Source organism: Ixodes scapularis, unplaced genomic scaffold, assembly GCF_016920785.2.
Source record: "Ixodes scapularis isolate PalLabHiFi unplaced genomic scaffold, ASM1692078v2 PGA_scaffold6__148_contigs__length_123643588, whole genome shotgun sequence".
NCBI lineage: Eukaryota > Metazoa > Arthropoda > Arachnida > Ixodida > Ixodidae > Ixodes > Ixodes scapularis.
In genome coordinates this window covers 31387540-31407499 of record NW_024609881.1, presented here as the reverse complement: position 1 = coordinate 31407499, position 19960 = coordinate 31387540, and the positions used below count along the sequence as shown (strand labels likewise).

Genomic DNA, 19960 nt, shown 5'->3' with positions numbered 1-19960 from the left:
CTGGGAGCGCACTCGCAAGAAAAAAACAGGCCGGTTATTGTATGCTTTTCCTCTTACAAAACGAAAAATCAACTACTTCTTTGTGGGCCTAAATTCGGAGGTACACCCATCACTCTCTCTGAGGATTTCTCTGCGAATATCCGCATCGCACGAAAGAAACTTTACTCGTTCGCAAAACCGCAGGGTCTCCCATTTAAACTTCGGTTTGACAAATTGCACATGGGCCCTAAGACCTTCAGCTACGACGCACTTTCGGATTCCGTAATTGAAACTCTCCCATAGGACCGGGCAGGGAGTAGGAGCAGAAATGTTGCCGCTGTTAGCTCCCCCATTGGTGGTGTTGCCGCTGTTACATCCCCAATTGTTGCCGCTGTTAGCTCCAAAATTAGTGTTTTATACTTAAATGCGCGTAGCCTAATGCCAAAACGAGAGGAACTTTGTTCTCTTATTTCCTCTTGTGATGCTAAAATTGTACTCATCTCCGAGCCTTGGCTTCATTCCGGTATAGACAGCAATGAAATATTGCCGAGTCACCCTGAGTTTATCATTTATAGGCGAGATCGATGCGGCCGTCGTGGTGGTGGTGTTGTAATATGCGTGCATGAAAGTATTCAAAGTTCCCTTTTCTTTATCTCGAGCTCTATCGAAGCAATCTGGGTATCAATGAAATGCGGTTTTAAATCAATCCTGCTTGGCGCCTGTTACAGGCCACCCGACGCGTCATCTAATTTTGTGCCTTCTTTGCATGACGAGCTGTCCACTTTATGTGTGCAACTTCCTGACCATCCTGTTCTTTTATTTGGTGATTTTAATTTCCCCGATATTAAATGGAGTTCTCCTGATCAAGATTGTGTTACCAGTGACGGTCGTGAGTTTGTTAAATTTTGTTTAGATTTCAATCTGTCCCAGATGGTTTCTTTTCCAACGCGTGTAAATGACGTGTGCTCAAATATATTAGACTTGGTATTAACGAATCAACCTGAGTGTGTCTCGTCGCTGTCTGGATTCGAAGGCATAAGTGATCACAAGGCAGTACATTGTGACCTAGCATTTCAAGCGCCTGAACATATAAGAATTGTTAAAACGATAAGGCTATACAACAAAGGAAATTATGAGCAGTTTAACATGGACCTCTCAAATTACTTCTCAGTCTTCTTAGATAAATTTGATAGTAGGGATGTGAACGAAAACTGGTGTAAATTTAAGAACAAATTATTAGAACTTGTTGAAATACATGTTCCAAGCACCACCATAAGTTCCCGATCTTCTAACCCCTGGTACTCGCGCTCGCTGAAAACACTCAACAATAAAAAGAAACGCCGTTTTCGGACAGCCAAAAATAATAACACCACTGAGTCTTGGGACAGGTATAATGAATGCGCAAATGAGTACAAGCGCATGCTTGCGGAACAGAAGCGTATTTTCGACCAGGAAACCCTCCCATCCCTGCTCCTTAATAACCCTCGCCAATTCTGGCAAGTTGTTAATCATACCCCGCGCTCGCCACTTAACCTGGAAGATGAATTTAAAAACAAAATAAAGGCGAGTCAATGTGCCTCAGTTTTAAATAACATGTTCTCTGCTCAGTTCACCATCCCACGTCCTTTAGCATTGTTACCAACCATTGCTAACAACGCCCCTTATATGGATCCAATACATGTTGATTTTGACGGTATTGTAAAAATTATCAAATCTATGAAAGTGTCTTCATCCTCTGGCGTCGACAACATCAACTCTAAAATACTGCAGGGCACAGTGTGTTCGTCGAGTCTTTTTTTAGCCAAAATTTTCCAGCAGTCCTTGAATGCAGCGGCAGTTCCTGACGATTGGAGGATCGGAAAGGTCATTCCGGTCCACAAGAGCGGTAATAAATCATCTCCCTTAAACTATAGGCCTATCTCTCTTACTTCTGTATCTTCGAAAATACTGGAGCACATAATCCATAGGAATCTATCCATTTACCTTGATTCCATTTCCTTTTTTAACAAGGCACAGCACGGCTTCCGTAAAAATTTCTCTTGTGAAACACAGCTTCTTTGCTTAACCCATGACCTTTTTACTAACCTCGACTCCGGTTTACCAACCGACGCTGTATTTCTTGATTTTGCTAAAGCTTTTGACAAAGTACCACATAACCAACTGCTACTAAAACGTTCATCGTTAAACCTTGGCACCAACGTACTATCATGGATTAAATCTTTCCTCTCGCAACGAAACCAGTTTGTTTATGCTAACGACTCTTCATCTGCCTTGGCCCCTGTAACATCCGGTGTGCCCCAAGGAACAGTCCTTGGTCCCCTACGCTTCCTTATTTACATCAACGACCTTCCACTCCAGGTGTCCTCATTAATGTGTTTGTTTGCAGATGACTGTGTCGTTTATCGTAAAATAGCATCTCCCTCTGATTCTGTAGCGCTACAAGATGACCTTAACTCTATTAATAACTGGTGTAGTAATTCGCAAATGTCCCTCAACGTTAACAAATGTAAACACATGCGCTTCTCTCGTTCCACCTTCCAAACTTCCTCTACTCTTACTCTTAATGATGTTCCTCTACAACAAACTGACACGTACAAGTATATTGGTGTTCTTCTAACAAAAAACCTCTCTTGGGACAGCCATATCAATTCAGTGGTGTCTGCTGCTGACCGAAGCCTAGGTTACCTCCGTCGCAACTTCAGATTTGTCCCAAGTAACCTAAAGCGACTCCTTTACATTTCCTTAGTACGATCAAATTAGAGTATGCATCCTCCATTTGGCACCCTCACCTTTCTTCATTAACAGACAGTATTGAGGCTGTCCAAAACCGTGCTGCCCGGTTCATTGCATCTGACTACTCACGTTTTTCTAGTGTTACTCGAATGAAATCTGACCTTTCTCTTCCCTTACTTGCTACCCGACGGAAAATGTTTCGTCTGTGCCTATTGCATAAAGTCTATTATTCCCTTCTACTACATCAGACTCTTCTCACTCCGCCAACCTATTCATCCTCTAGACTAGATCATCCGAAAAAAATAGCCCGGCCACGATGTTTTTCCACAGCTTATCGAAACGCCCTTCTCCCCGACGCAATTGTGGACTGGAATGGCCTTCCCGGTGACATCGCAGCCATCAAGGATTCCGCCGCATTTCGCGAAGTGATTAATCAATATTGTATTACCCACTCCCCTCTCTAACGCCTCACGGCCTTGAGGGTATTGTAAATAAATCAATAAAAAAATAAACACCACGCCGCTTGTCAAGGGACATTTTTTTCACGTCGATAGCGTATCCTCACGTAGTTGCGCCATGGACTTCCTTCCTCCGCCATTGTGACGTAACCTCTTAGAGCGCTATGGCCTTGTCTTCAAGGAGGTGTTGGCTCGGCCGCCCTTCTCTCACACCTCTTGGAGCACGTGTCAGGCCCTCTCTCCCCCCTCTTGGGTCACGTGTTAGGCGTGGCCAGAGGCCCGGAGAAGGGGCTCCTTACGGGTTCTACGTGAAAGCCCCTCTATCATGGGAAAAGTGGCGCCATTCATTGTTGTGGAAATGCTCGAGACACGTGCCGCGCGCCACTTCTGGCAAGAACATGGCGTCTGAAATGCAATTCAGTGCTGCGCTGTGCCGCCATGATCTTCACATGGGCTGCACGTTGCACGCGCCTCGTGCATCGATGCACCTTGCGCTACATTGAAGTTCTGCGCTCTTGCTTTCAGCCATTCCGCGCCGCCATGGGGAGGCGCGCTGCCCGCTGTCCTGAGGGGACAAAAAAGGAAAATATTAAAAAAGGATGCTATTCCTACCTTTTTTTTTTTGTCACGCTATTCAAATGCAACCAGGGATGGGCAAAATACATGCAAATATGTATTGAAATACAAATACAAAATACTTCGTAAAAAATGTATTTAATTACAAATCGAATTCCATTTCCAAAAAAGCATTTAAGTACAAGATACAAATACAACCAAATGTATTTGGTCTCCTTCAAATACATTCCTTAAAATTTGCGTCAGCGACTTCAGGGCACCTGCAACGGGTTTCTCGGTATCTCATTTTAATTTTGCATCGCACACTCGGGAGTTAGTGTGCGAGGCTCTAGTAATGTTATAGAAATATAATCACAAAAAAAATGTAATCAGCTTGGACGTAATAGGTGAGAGAAGTACAGAGCTTCAAGCTGCTTTTTTTGCCGATTATACATTTTGGTATAGACCAACAAAGAACCGAGACGACCAAGACGCGCAACTCGCACCAGTTACGAAAATCTGTACGACCCGCGCATTTAGAATGTTCCATGCAAAAATATGGATGGAAATCAAGCTGGAAAGCATCACAAGTTGTCACAGGCACTTACTTAGCCAGTCTGCATGTGAACGTCGATTTCATCACTATTCTTGCCCTGGACTAGCACCGTAATCACTAGGTCACTAAACGCTTGTGCTTGATTGAGAGACACTGCATTCGGTGCAGAACGTAGTTTTCTTCCTGCTCTGGACAGTGACAATAAATTTGAGGGATGTATTTTCGCCCACAAAATTGTATTTATTTACAGTTGTATTTGAAATACCTACGTTTTAGTATTTAAATACACACGTCAAATACATTACCCAATTTGTAATTAAATACAAGTGCAAAATACACAAAGTATTTAAAATACTACCCATCCCTGAATGCAACCTTGTCAACAGAAAGAGTGCTCTCCTTTAAAGCGTGTGGCCAAAGCCGACGGCAATCTGCCCAAAAAATCAAGTTAATGATGATGCACATCTCCATGCCGCACTACAACCGCCGCTACTTAGCCCTACATCTTTTCCTGGTATGCTGCTTCACATCTGAGCCACCTGTTATACGAACATCGCCCCGGGAGAGTCATTTCAAACTCCACTTGACGTGACTGTTGGACTGGCTGGCGCTCATCATGGACGATGTCATGAGACAGTACAACTGCCACGAAGCCATGAGTCACCGAAGCAGCGAAGGCGTACTTTGTCAATGCAGACAAAATGGACGGGACTCGAATTGTGCTCATCGATCAAGCAGGTCAGGACACTATAAAGACAGCGTCCAAAACTTGGTTAAAAATGAAGACGAGCGCTCAAAGCACAAGTGGCGGTCTTGAAGAAAGAAATCGCCAGTACTCGGAAGCTCCTTCTTACAGCAAGCGGAGCCGTCCTTCGTGTACTTATACCAAAATCTTAACAACACTTCCAAACGCATGCCCATTCATTAGCAGCCCCCTAATAACTGCCAAAATCTACTTGTACTGCAGTATTTACATTTCTGCTCCATATTGTCCTGCTTACATTATTATCCGAGTTGAGTTTTTCGAAAGAATCGTTTCAAAACCGATTTTTTTATTGTTTCCAGAAAAAGCTCGACAATAACAATCACAACATTGTTTTTTTCTTCAGAGCAGCTGTTTTTTTGTTTTTTTTTAATGATATGTATTGGTGGTCGGAGTAAAAGCTCCGTCAATGCGTGCTATGGCGTGCCAAGTCTCCGTACGGCTATGATGTCGTCTGAGAGTCTGGTTGCCTCACGTTGCCTGGCCGCAACACCTTAGAGCGCTACGTCGATGCTTGCGAACATTTATCGTCTAGGATGAATCAAGGTACTGATCACGACGCCGATTTTCATACAAAGAAGGCACGCAGTGACTGGTAGATATAGCCTTGAAGAGCAGGATTCTCATATGGCCTAGCTGGAAGTCGATATGACACCTTATTCTATAATGCACATACGAGTCGAAGTTGGTCCCCACGATGCACTGCCAGAACGCATCATACTTCTCGCTGAACTTATTCTGGATGTAGAACGCAATGTCCTTTCCACGTTGGCACTTCTCCAGGGCCTGGATGGCTACATGCACAGCATCCTCTTGCATGTCCCTCGACATTTTCACAAAATGCATTACTGCCTGCTTTGTAGACAACCTGCATAGAAAATCAGACAATCAGTCCCAAGCAATCCCACACCGAAGTCGTTGGGCGCAGCTGTCCAGTGGGCAGTAGCGCCATTCCCACCGACAAACTGCAAGCAACATAGCAAATACCCCGCTTTAAGAAGTACCTTCAAAGTTCCTACGAAAACACCTTGAAAGCTTGAAAACAGCGCAAAATACGCGAAGGATAAGAACGAGAAGTGAAAGAACACAACACCTTCCCATTTGTTCCAAGCCTAATCCTTGTGACATTGCCTTCTATGTAGGGAGAGAGACTGCGCTTTAGTCACCATTCCTATAGACAGCCAGGTTGTGGTAAAAGTGGGAGATTGAGCGGCAGACGAGAAGGAAAGTGTCCTGAAGACAGCGCCACATATGTGTCGTAAGGCGAACCGCTCCCCCTTTATCTTTGTAATTTGTGGGGGAAACGAAAGAAAAAAAATGAAAGCCGCTTACAACTCCCTGTAACGCCGAATTAGAGCGCAGCTCTTGAGGAGGAGGAGGGAAGGGCACGGGGGGGGTAAACTAACCAGGGGGGGTCACGTGACCTTGGGGGTCACGTGACCCCCAATGCCGATGATGTCATCACTGACGTCACTGATGACGTCATCCGTGACGATGACGATGCGGGTACCGATGACGTCATTAGTGACGTCACTGATGGCTTCACCAGTGATGATGACGATGACGATGCGAATGTCGGTGACGTCATCAGTGACGTCGCTGATGACGTCATCAGTGATGATGACGATGACGATGCGGATGCCGGTGACGACATCAGTGACGTCATCAGTGATGATGACGATGCGGATGCCGGTGACGTCGTCAGTGATGATGACGATGATGATGTGGATGCCGGTGACGTCATCAGTGATGATGACGATGACAATGTGGATGCCGGTGACGTCATCAGTGATGATGACGATGACGATGTGGATGCCGGTGACATCAGTGATGATGACGATGACGATGGGGATGCCGGTGACGTCATCAGTGATGATGACGATGACGATGCGGATGCCGGTGACGTCATCAGTGATGATGACGATGACGATGTGGATGCCGGTGACGTCATCAGTGATGATGACGATGACGATGTGGATGCCGGTGACGTCATCAGTGATGATGACGATGACGATGGGGATGCCGGTGACGTCATCAGTGATGATGACGATGACGATGTGGATGCCGGTGATGTCATCAGTAATGATGACGATGACGATGCGGAGGCCGGTGACGTCATCAGTGATGATGACGATGTGGATGCTGGTGACGTCATCAGTGATGATGACGATGACGATGTGGATGCCGGTGACGTCATCAGTGACGATGACGTCATCGGGGGGTCACGCGACATCGGCGGGGGTCACGTGACCTCGGGGGGTCACGTGACCTCGAGGAGGGGGTCACGTGACCTTGAGGAGGGGGTCACGTGACAGGGGAGTCACGTGACCTCGGGGGGTCACGTGACCCCCCACGAGGTCACGTGACCCCGGTGGGGGGCTCGCGCGGTGCATTATGGGACATTTCCCATGATGCACCGCGCGGTTACGCCGACGGCGACGGCGACGCCGACGGCGACGCCGCTCAAGCCGGAAACGGGCCCCTAAGAGCTGCGCTCTAAAAAAAAATATTGCGAAATCGCTGCCCTTGCTACGGTGGCTTTCGGCAAAATTCGTTAGCATTTAGCACAGGGGTTCCGACTAAGCGAAGAGGGGTAATATTAGTTTGTTCTTCCGGGCGTCGCCGGTTTCGAATGCAGCCACCACAACTTTCCTCGATCTCTGCCTACGGTCCACATATTGTTCTCTTCGAAGAGCCAATCTTTCTTCCCAGGTTTCGGCGGTTTCGCGCAAACGGCGTCGTCTCTGTGTTTCGGTTTTACGTTGTCGCGTACTTTGTGCATGCTGGGGAAACGTAACCACGTGCCCGCGCCCGTGGCATTCTGAGAGGAGTGCGCGTTAACAGCGCCGTGTAACTGGAAGTAAGGGTGCCGTGAGCTCCCTAACTTTGATTTCTAAAGTTTTCCAACATTTCATACCTTCTTAAACTTCGAATTTGAAACGTTTCTATCTTTTGTACCCCGCCGAGGTTTGAATTTGAAACAGTCCATAATGCAACGGTTCTGGAAGTTCGTGTCGCAAGAGTTCCATTTTTTTTAGAGCCCACATTTTCAGAATTTTAAATCTACAAATTTTATAGAGACTCAAGTTTTAAAAAATTCGGCGATTTCGAATTTCTTCGAGGTACAACCTTGAAAAGTTCGAAAGTTCTAAATTTAGGTTCAAAGTCTTCAAATTTCACGGACGGAACTAAAACTCCGCAGTTTCAAATGCAGTTTTGATGACTCCATGTTAACAAAATCACGAAATGTGCTACAAATTTCGCTGAAAACGTAGCGCATTTTTTTTATGCCTCCTTAGTACTGTGGTACTGACGGTACTACTACTCGTTGTTTATTTTAAACCATGAACAAGCGTTGAATTGCTTGAAAGCTTCTCCATCTAAAAAGCCCCGAGATATAATTTGTATCTGGATCATACTCTCTAGCCCTTTGCAAATGAGTAGCAGTCCGATCAAACGTCGCTTGAATAAGGTGCTGGCATTAGACACCGAAATATACAAGACAAGGCACGCACATACAGGCATCCAGGCTTCCCGAAAGTTTTCAGTTGCTCTGGACGTTTATTTTTGGTGGGATCACCCGTAGGGCGGAGAAAACACTGGACACAGGCACAGCACCCGACACAGCTCAAAGTGAGACGAACGCAACCAAACTGTTTAAGGTGGTAACCCGACCGCCAAAAATACACTGATCAAGTCACGACCGGTCGTCATCGGGCTCACCATAATGCCAGTTTTTGGAACTCGTTTTTGATGAAAAATAATAGCCATCTCTAAAATACATCCGGCTCTAATAATGATAAAGTACGCGCCGATTCGACAACGTTCACTGTAGCGCCTCGGTGTCGTGCTACGCGCGCGCCTTTCCCCCACCAGTAGAGAGTTTTAGTAGATCGTTTTTAAAGGCCCGCTACCGCTACAGGCGCGCGCTTCGGAGCATGCATCGAAGGTGCAGCGCAAGCTCCCGCTACAAAGAGCGTGGCCCAAAAACACGATCTACTAAAACTCTCTAGTATCTTACTCGCGAATATCGTGGACTTGCGTTCACAAACATCTAAGGTTATAAAGGATGCCTCAGCGAGGCGCCTTGGTTGAATTTCAAGCCTGCAGACCAGGGATCCATTGGCCCACCGGTTACCTCGTGGCAACCTACGGAGTTGTGAAAAAAATGCTGTGTGCGGAAGTCGGATGAAGAGGAGCATTGAGGTCAGCTCAAAGCGAGTATTCAGAGCTTTAACAGCGAGTCGTCGGTGGCCCGATTGGCTCGGTGAAACCCCAGTGCAGTTTTCACTCCCCTCGATGCATTAGGATCTTGCGTTATAAATATTGGTCGCCTTAAACCTTTGGATCGAATTTCGTGTGTTCACCTACCAAAACAAATGACGGACATCTGGCACGCGACAGCGGAGTACTGAGGATTCATTTCGACTACCTGGGTATCTCGGCGTGCAACCGAAGGCTATGTTGCACAGCGTCTTCTCCGCAATAAGCCTCCATCAGATTGCAGGCACCTCGGCCGGGATTCGAACCCGCCACTTGAGGATACGTAGGCCGGCACTTCGCATCGGAACCACCGAGGCGGTATTAAACCTTTGGGGCGTAACTTGGTTCGAATGTCTCCGAACCTTTTTTTCAGAAGTTCAAAATTCTTTGACTTTTGATCTTAGTAGATTCGAAAGTTCGAAATTTGTCGACTTTTTATCTTAGCAGATCAGAAAGTTCAGCAATCGTCGAATTTCTCAACGTGATGAGGTCTAAAGTTTGAAAATGTCGAAATTCTTACCGCTAAAAGGTCGACAGTTCGAAAACAATGTCCTTTTTTTTGCGCCAAAATTCGGAAGTTCGGAAATCGTTGGACATTTTATGTAATAAGTTTAACACTTCAAACCGCTTTCGAACCTTTAAAGCCCCTTATTCGATCTTCGAACCTCACGGTCGAAAAAACTTCACGGCATCTCTAATTGCAAGCCTGCGAGAAGACTCTTTTCCTCTTACGAAAGAGGAAACGTTGTCGTAGCGAGCGCACAAACGGAACAAGAGAGCAAGGCGGGAACTGCGCCGTGGCCTCACGAAACATCCAGTCCAAACTAAAGACGACAGCATGCATGCTCCAGAGCAATAAATAAAACGCATCTGAAAGTCGACCGACCGTTTACCCTTTCCCCTAGTGAGAGTACGAGGGTACGGTGAGGGAAGCTTTGCCATAAGTGGGGATAGGTTTCGGGGAAAAGCATAACCGTACGGTTCTTTTTTGGCAAAAGGAAACGAAATAGCCCTTTTGTGAAATCCCCCAAGCGCCCCGACCCGCGCGCGAGGAATTGTGGGAGAGACTGTCCCTGGCCTGGCCGCTCTGCCGTGAGATCGCATTGCCTTGTCGCTTGTCTCCTCTTAATCCTCTGTTTTTCGATTTCAGTACCTATTTTTATCTATTCAAGTGTATTTTTTATGGCTTCTAAGTGTTTGTATTCTCTTCTGCGCGCGATATTTCTTGGATAATATATTGTATTTAATTGTGTCTTTATTTTGCCTTTTTCGACGGGACTGCCGACAGACAACACGCCGCTTCGCGTGTCGTTCACCGGGCGAGTACTACCGTTGCTACCAATTCCCATCGCGCTGTTGGCTCTTCATTTTGGTTCATTTGACCCGCGTGCAGTCGAGAGGAGCCGTTTACGTCGCCACGGGCAAAACGCCAGCTTGGCTGATGTATGGAAGGGAGCTTCCATACATCAGCCGTACCATACAAGAGCTTTGGAACGACTAAAGTGTGATGTATTTGAAAAACCTGTGAGGGTGGCCGATTCCTCTACCCTTTCTGAAGAACCTGAAATAACGACCGGTGCCACGGACCCACACGAGCTGAACGCGGGACAGGCAGTTTGAACGAAGAAGTTTCCAAGCAGCCAAGGTTGGATTACTGGAGTTGCCAAACGTCGAATGGGCCTACGCTCATGGATGGTCCGCATTGATCAAGGATTAGTGCGCCGTCATCGCAACCATATACGAAAGCGATGGACAAACACCGAGCTGCGAGAAAAAGCGGACAAGTGGCCTCCTGTCTGGGACATCGAGATGGACAGCTCGGCTTCAACGCAACCACCATCACACAGCTCTGACAGTCGGGCCCAACCAACCAGATAACATCCGGGAGCTGGCGACAAGCCAACGACTTCTCCTCAGGAACCAGTGTCAGCGCCTTCGACGGCCGGCACTAATTCCGCTTCGGGCATCCCCCGGGCCACCAGAACCAGACGACCTCCGCAACGCTACGGGTACCACAACTAGTTGGAGGAGGTGTTATGTACTGACTAGGGTGCCTGGAACGCGTCTCTTACTGCTGTGTTTGCCGGGTCCAAAAAAGTGGTCCCTCGAATTCCGCCTGATGACGTCATAGAAGTGTCATGCTGTCGCCGGTCGCGAACCTGGCGGCGTCCCAATAGCTGTGCTGTTATGACAGACGCCAGTTCTGCTGCAGGTTACTCTCCAATGCGGCAGTCCACGGAAGCTCAGGCAGCCGGAAGTTGGAACGCCTGGAACGCCATGACGACAGCGACACTCGCGTTCGCCTGTGGTGTTCGCCAGCATTTCTACAACCAACCGCCAGGATCGCAACATGCAACAGCACGACACTCCGGCTTCTGTGACGTCATTTGTTGCCACTTTGGGACCACTTCTGATGTATGGGCGGGATAGGACGCTGAACACACCAGTCGGAGACGCGCTTCAGGCACCATAGTACTGACTGACAGACTGGCGCTGATCAGCCCGTGGCCACTCGAGGAGCGTGCGCTCGAGGCTCGGGTTGCGCGGGCAGGCGAACGCCTGGCTCCGAATTGATTAAACCGATTTGACCAGTGGTCTCATGTGCACCGACTTGATGTAACATTTAAGATATAAAAGCTTGCCTTGAACTAATTAAAAATAATGATAATAATAATAATATGTATATTTCCTGTTTGCACTCAAACAAAAAAAAAAAGGAAAGCCGGGAAAAATCTGCTTAAAAGCAGCTTGACAAGGCTCGGCCTTCCTCAGGCACTGACAAAAAGCAGTGAAAAAAAAAATATTTTAACGGAATGTATCGCTAATACGTTTTAGTCAACATTAGAATACTGTACAAACCGCGATGTTTCAAATATTCAGTTACGTAGCTTATACTTCTGTATCCTAGTAATCTCAAAGTTTCTATTTTCAAATGCATTTAGAAGTGACCGTGGTGTATACCTAGGGCTCCGTGTTTTCGGAGTTTATTTCTCGTAAAATTCGGAGGGTGTTTTTCGCAGTTTATTCTTTAGCGAAAATTCGGTGATTATCGGAGTTTATTTTTCGTAAATCTCCAATTCTCCGAAATTCGGAGATTAATTTCGCAGTGTTTCTTATTAAAAATAATAAATAATAGCCGGATGTAAACGTATGCCAGATAAAAAAAATAAAACGCGCTTGTATCAATTAATATTTCTTTAGTTGAATTTAGCGTTGGTGTCAATGGCAATACTAATTTGTCCCATGACAAAAGTCGCACACAAGTGTGGCTTCAATAAACGTCGATACCTTAAAATCAATAAACTGCCGGAGGTAGCCGCAAGGAAGCTCGTAATATCCCATCAATCTATCCCGCGGCCGCGCGAAGTGGAGTGGTTAAGGATGTAATAGAGAAGTTTCAACTGCCTCTCTTCCCTATTTTATACAATCTCTATGGTCCATAGTTTTCACTGTTACCCCCAGAAACATACCCTCTCCTTTCTTTAAAACCCAAATCCCATGGCCCAAACTGGAATCCAAAAGATTGGCTTTTGTCGTGACACGAATGGTACGATGACTTGTTTCCCTGAACCAACCTTGACGAAACAAGCCGTAAGACCCCCTGTTGACAACGGTCCGAGGCTTGAAAGATAATTATGGTATCTTTTTCCCAGGTCCATTGATCCTGCGCTGCTCAAATTGTAAAAAGAAAAAAAGAGAAAACTTTTGTTTTGTTGTGGAAAAAGAAGGGGGGGGGGGGGGTGGCATGGGCACATAACAATTCGGAGTTTATCGGATGAATCCGAACTGACAAAAATTTTACCGGCGGGTGTTTTTCGCAGTTTTTTGGATTTATCCGAAAACATGGAGCCCTATGTATACCTTAAACCATGTAAAAGTTGGCCTTAGGCTGTCCCGGCCTGGGGACCTTCTCGGGTTTAACGCTTTGATTGCTATAAGCACTTCATTAACTGTGATAGACACCTCCTAGATTTATTTCGTTTCGTTGTCTATTGGCGGCATAAAACACACAAAGTAGTCTTTAAAACGTCCACGTCGACGAGAGGGGGTTGAAGTAAGCTGTTCTATAGTGCTCAGAAGGCAAGCTCATTTTTTATCCGTTTCGCACGTGGCTGTTTGCTCACTTTCTACTACACCCTATTGGAAAACCCCAATATAAACAGCGTATTATGGATATTGGTAAACAATATCTTTTTATTGTATTGCAATAAAATATAGACAGTGTATTGGAAAACATTACATTTATTGTATTGTATTACAATAAGGATTTGTTATGGGATTCCAATATCCATAATACGCTGAAAATATTGGAATCCAATACCGTATAAACCCTTATTGGATCCCCATGTGTCGTATGGGGATCCAATAAGGGTTTACGATTCCAATATACTCAGCGTATTATGGATATTGGAATCCAATATATTATATCGGCTACCAATAAAACTATATACGAGTTGGAATATCACGTTCAGCGCAACATTTCTCTGCAACGCAGTCTCTTCTTGTGTGTATTTCTGAGTGATAAATTAAAAAAATGTTGCTGTTGTGAAATTGTGAATAAAGAAGCAAAACACTGGACTTATCCATACCAAATACATTTAACATATTCCTGAACTGGAGGATCTGGCATTTACTGCAAAAGAAAGTTAATTGTTTAGGACTTTCATTCAAAAACTTGATGTTTGAAAACAGAATGTGAAATCCTCACCTTAATGAAAACAGCACCTGCCAGCTGTAGTTATATAGAAACTGCAAAATAAAAATTTGTGATTAGTTCGCGACAAGTAGCAATCCTTCACCAAGCGGGTAGATTCAAAATTATGTCTGCGTTTGATTGTGGAAAAATAAGCTTCAATGCCACTGCCACAGGTCATTCTGAGCTCGGTCAATTAAATATATGTATCCGCTCGTCTGGCTTCACTATTCCTGCTTTGCACCTAACTAGAGTATCTGGAATGCTCACCTTTGAGGAAAAACGAACTGGTGCTTGCTTGCTTGTAGGCCGTGGAAACTGGAAGAGAGATTTGCGGTTAGTTGCGTCCAAGTAGCAGTTACTTTGAGTAGCCACGTAAAGTACACCAAGTCTGAAAGATTCAAAATTACATGCGCGGGACATAGATATCCTCTTGCGGCGTAACTGGGCACGTGTCAATGTCGCCCGCTTGTATTACAGAAAAATAAGCTTCAATGCAGGAGCTCCCAGTCGTTCTGAGCTCCGTCAATTAAAAATGCTGTACCGTTCATATGGCTTCAGTATTCCTCGTTCGGGAATCTGGAATTCTCACCTTTGAAGAAAAGCAAACTGGGACCTGCTAGCTCTTAGGCTGTGGAAACTGCCAGAAAGATTTGCGATTAGCTGCGTCCAAGTATCAATTTCTTTGACCAGCCACCTACAGCACACTAAGCCGGATAAATTCAAAATTACATGTGCGTGACATAATATGCCTCTTGTGACAAAACTGGGCACACGTTTTGTCGCCTACAGCAACACTGAAGCCAGACAGACAAGAGGTACGGCACCTTTAATTGACGGAGCTCAGAACGAGTAGGGACGCTTTCACTGAAGCTTGTTTTGCTGCAATACACACGTGTATTGCAGCAAAACAAGCTTCAGTGAAAGCGTCCCCAGTCGTTCTGTCAATTAAATATGCCGTACCGCTTCTCTGGCTTCAGTATTGCTGCTTCAGAGCAATCTAGAAAATCTAGAATCCTCACCTTTGAACGAGAATGAACTGGCGCCGGCTGGCTTGTGGGCCATGGAAACTGCAAGAGAGGTTTGCGATTAGTTACATCCAAGTAACAATTTTTTTGGGTAGCCACCTACAGCACACTCAAAATTACATGCACGGGACACAGATGCCTCATGCGACGGAACTCCCTTCATCCTTGTTTTCTGTTAACTCTGCTCACCTTCACCACTCGCCTCCAATTTCTGCGCTACTTCTTTAATCTCGATTCCCTGGTTCCCAAAGGCCATGCCATGGCTTGCGCCAGTCACGGATCTGTCAGCCCTGCGACTGGCGCTATTGTGGCAAAGGCGCCACAGCACCTGGCGCTTGATGTGCTCTTTCAATATTTTGAGCATGGCTCAAAACAGGTGGATGGGTGTCTGGTATGCCCTTTGCTTATTTGCGGATCGTTCTGAATCAGAGGGTAGGCGCTTCTGCGACCTGGGCGCATGCTCGGTAATTTACAATAGTTGAAACCAAACTCTGCAGGTATCTTGAAACATAACAAACATAATGTGCACGCCAAAAGGCATAGCAAATGAAACACACACCATCTATCTATTTTCGTTTCTTGTCCGCAAGAAGCTGACGTATATGTAGCCTCCCTTGCTTAAGCCGTTCCTCCCTAGTGTCCCGGTCGGGTCTCGTCCTGATGAATCGTCCGTGGAGACCTGAGGAGCGGTCAACATCAGATTAGACCTTTTTGAGACAGAACCATATACTTGCTAAGAGGAAGTACACCCAAACGAATCTCAGGCATGTCATTTATAGTGCGTTTTAAATTGAGACGAATGATGTAAAATGAGACGTCAATACTGACGCACCCCTTTTGCGAACCCAAAATTTTGAAGGCCTTGTCCCCCTCGCTAGGGGGACAAGGCACATGAATCCCGGCATGTGGATGAAATTTTTACCTTAACATCCCGACTCAATGCCCATCCCTGAATATTCGACCACCACACTTTTAGAAAAAAAAATATTTTTTTTAGAAAACACCGAGTTATCTACCACCCCTACAAACGCCTGAACCAAGCATACTCTACCGTGGCTTGTTTGCTCAGTGCCGCCCCCGAGTTAATTCGGGCTGACAATGTTGTTTTGTTTTTTTTCAAATGGAACCCACATTCTTAGTTTTGGTTTGTCTTGTAGAAGCAGGTGGATACTTTTATAAAGCTTCCTCCCTATGCGCTTCCGAGTCAACATTTTTGCAATGGCCAACCCCCGGGCTTTGATTTTGCGCTCCTTGATGAATGCTGAAACTCATATAGGCGGGCAATAGCTCGCCTTGAAAATACTTGCTTTTGGTGGCCGAGAACAAACTCGTGTTCCTGATTGGCAGCCACTTGCTGCCAAGAATTGCTGCACATATCCTAAAGATTAGTCTAACACAGATGCTTTGGCCGGACAGAGACACAAAAGCCTGAAACAACGCCACTATACAGACAGGAAATAGAGTGTCTGTGAGGAATGAAGCGCACAACTCAGATAGGCGTCAATCACTCACCTTGAAAACACTTGCCATGCGCGGCAAAGAGCAAACTTCTGGCCTTGATTGGCTGGTGCTTGCCACCAAGACCTGCATGTATAAGAAAGAACCTGGTCTTAGTCAAACTTGGGTGTTTTTGCAGAAGAGAGACAACAAAATACTAATGCAAGACCACTACACATAAGTTATGGCATTCAAGAGGATTGAAATACAAAACTCATAGGCGGGCAATAGCTCACCTTGAAAATACTTGCTCTCGGTGGCCGAGAACGAACTCGTGTTCCTGATTGGAAGCCATTTGCTGCGAAGAATACCTGTAGATATCCTAAAGAACCCAGTCTTAGTGTAACACAGGTGCTTTGGCCGGACAGAATACAAAAGTCCGATACAAACCACAAAAAGCAGGAAATAGTGTCTGCGAGAGATGAAAAAAGACCCAAGTGGAGAGGCTCGTTCTGTTTCACGTTAGTCAAATAGTGTAGCTCATTTTGCTAAAACGATGCATATTTGCTAAAAAAAGTATCTATATTTTGCCCCATTTAGCAGAGTTTACTGCCAAGGGTACCTGAACACCAGAATAAGTCAGAATTAGTCAGTTTTTTTTTTTCTTCTTTTGATGAGCGACAACAGAATCCTAAACAGATGATGAAACAAAATAGAGAGAGAGAGATTTTGGGGGTTTATGGCGCAATAGCTACGAGGCCATCTGCGCCAAACTAATTGAAGGTTTGTACTATAAAACAGGTTTTACAAAACGGCTAACCAAAAAGCTATAATCGGTATAAAAGGCCAATACTACCAAGAAATTCTATTACTCGTTCAAAAGAGACCAGAGGATTCTCTCCCAGAAGGAGAGCAGGATGAAATGGCATATGATGTTGAAAAAATTCAGGGAAATGAATGCGGCGCTTGGGCTCAAGACCAGGGCACAACCACAAGATATGCAAAACAGTGAGCCTATCACCACACTGATCGCAGACTGGTGGATCTTCTCCCGAAAGCAGATGCCTATGGGTTACAAAAGAATGTCCGATTCTCAGACGGCACAACAACGTTTCATGAAGTCGGCTCTTGCATGAAGAGTTTTCCCAAACTCCCAAAGCCGGTTTGGTAACATGAAGCTTGTTACCGCACTCCATGTCCCATTCCAATTGCCAAGAATGAAGAATCGAGGACTTTACCAAGGGCTTAATATCTTGATAGGGTAAACAGGACAGAGATTGTGGAAGGTTACCGGCAGACCCTGCAAGCTTGTCGTCTTCTTCATTGCATTGTATGCCAATGTGACTGGGTACCCAACAAAATTTTATATTTTGACCTCCATGCAAAGCAGTGTTAAGTTTATATTGAATCTGTTGTACAAGCATATTTTTAGTGTCTTTAAGAGAGCAAACTGCAAGAATCACACTTTGAGAGTCAACAAACAGGACCGCCCTCAGTATTTTCCTATTGATAATGCATTCGATCGCCATTGATACCGCATAGAGTTCTGCCGTAAAAATGCTGGCGACACAATCGAGTCGTTGAACCTTGGAAAAGCGTTCTGAATACACAGCGCAACCGACAAAAGAAGAAGTCTTGGCACCATCTGTATAAACATGAAGATAACCATCATACTTAGTTTGCAGTTCACCAAACTCTTGCATAATTACAGCATGAGAAATGCCGTGCTTGTTAAACTTCGCAAGAGACCTGTCAGATTCAACTCGCTGTGCTTTCCAAGGTGGAATACCGTTGACTTTCCTAACGAGGCCGACCTGGCCCAGAGGAAGGTGCAGAGAAGTGCGAAGATGTTCAATACGGAAGCTTAACGGAGTCACAATGCTTGGTTTATTTTCAAAAAGGCGAAAGAACCTTGACCTTGTAAGTGAAGAGTATGTCGGATGCTGGGGGTCGGCCAGAATCTTATAAGCATATGTTAGACTAAGATATGTACGTCGTTTGTTCAGGGACAGCTCATTGGATTCTGCATACAAACTGAGGACGGGCGACGTCCGGAAGGCTCCTGTTGCCAGTCGCAAGCCGAGATGGTGAACTGGGTCCAACATTTTAAGGGCAGAAGGCCGAGCCGATCCATACACTACTGCACCGTAGTCAAGACGGGATCGTACAAGGGCGTTGTATAACTGCAGGATACATTTTCTATCAGACCCCCAAGACTTGTGAGATAAAACTTTCAAAAGGTTTGTGGAGTGAAGGCATTTTTGCTTCAGAGCTTTAAGGTGGGAAATAAAGTTAAGCTTTTTATCAAATATTACACCAAGAAATCGGTGCTCCTTTTTCACTGGAATAGGTGTTCCATTTAATTTCAGGGAGGGATCCAAAGACAGCCCGCGTCGCAAAGAAAAAGGAACACAGACCGTTTTTGAAGCAGAGAACTTGAACCCATTTTCGTCGGCCCACTTGGACAATTTGTTTATGGCTAACTGCAACTGGCGCTCACAACTAGAAAGGTTACAGGACGATGATGAAATCTGTATATCATCAGCATAAAGAGAATATGAAATAGATGGTGGCAGCAGTCGTGCGAGAGAATTCATTGTCAGCAAAAACAAAGTCACACTTAAAACACCCCCTTGAGGGACTCCATTTTCTTGAACAAAGGAGTCAGATAGGGCTGAGCCGAGACGAACTTGGAAAGTCCTGTCTGTCAGATATTCCTTTATGCTTCGCAGCATACGGCCCCGGATATTACAGGCATACAAGTTTCGGAGAATCCCATACCTCCACGCTGTGTCATATGCCCTTTCTAAGTCGAAAAAAACCGCAACACAGTGCTGCCTGTTTACAAATGCCTCACGTATCACAGTCTCCAGGCGAACTAAGTGGTCAAGGGTAGATCGACCTTGGCGAAATCCGCATTGATTGTTATCAAAGACCCTCTGGCTTTCTAACATGTAGACCAGTCGCCTGTTTATAAGCCTTTCATATGTTTTCCCAAGGCAGCTTGTGAGTGCAATTGGGCGATAGCTTGATGGTTGTGAGGAGTCTTTGTTAGGCTTTAGGAGGGGGATGATATGTGCGTGTTTCCAAGCCTGAGGGAAACATGCCTTTTCCCACAAAAGATTAAAAAACAGGAGAAGGTTTTCAAGGGATTCTGGAGAAAGGCGGCGCAGCATTTCATAATGAATTCCATCGGGACCAGGGGCAGAGAGCTTTCTCACATTAAGAGCCATCTCAAGCTCGCATCGCGTAAATGGTTGGTTATACGATGCCGAGTTTCCTCCTGACATGACAAGCTTTTGTCGTTCCGCACGAACTTTTAACTGTCCGAAGGAAACACTGTAGTTGGCCGAACTAGATGAATTATAAAAATGTTCCCCGAGTATGTTACCAGTATCTTTTAGAGACGAAGAAGGAGCATTAAACGTTGGAATGGCAAAGCACCTGTAATCCCCATTTACTTTCCTGTATCTGTCCCAGGCCTCCTTGGCTGGG

The 19960-nt window shown here is 45.5% G+C and overlaps 1 protein-coding gene across 1 annotated transcript in view; it reads right to left on the bottom strand.

Moving 5' to 3' along the window:
- Positions 1-5575: 5575 nt before the first annotated feature.
- The window catches only part of LOC8030235, a 40538-nt gene continuing 26153 nt past the window's right edge, over positions 5576-19960 (bottom strand). Inside the window, exon 2 of the mRNA XM_029977755.2 lies at positions 5576-5912. Coding sequence (XP_029833615.2) covers positions 5576-5912 — 337 coding nt within the window. The remainder of the gene's footprint in view (positions 5913-19960) is intronic.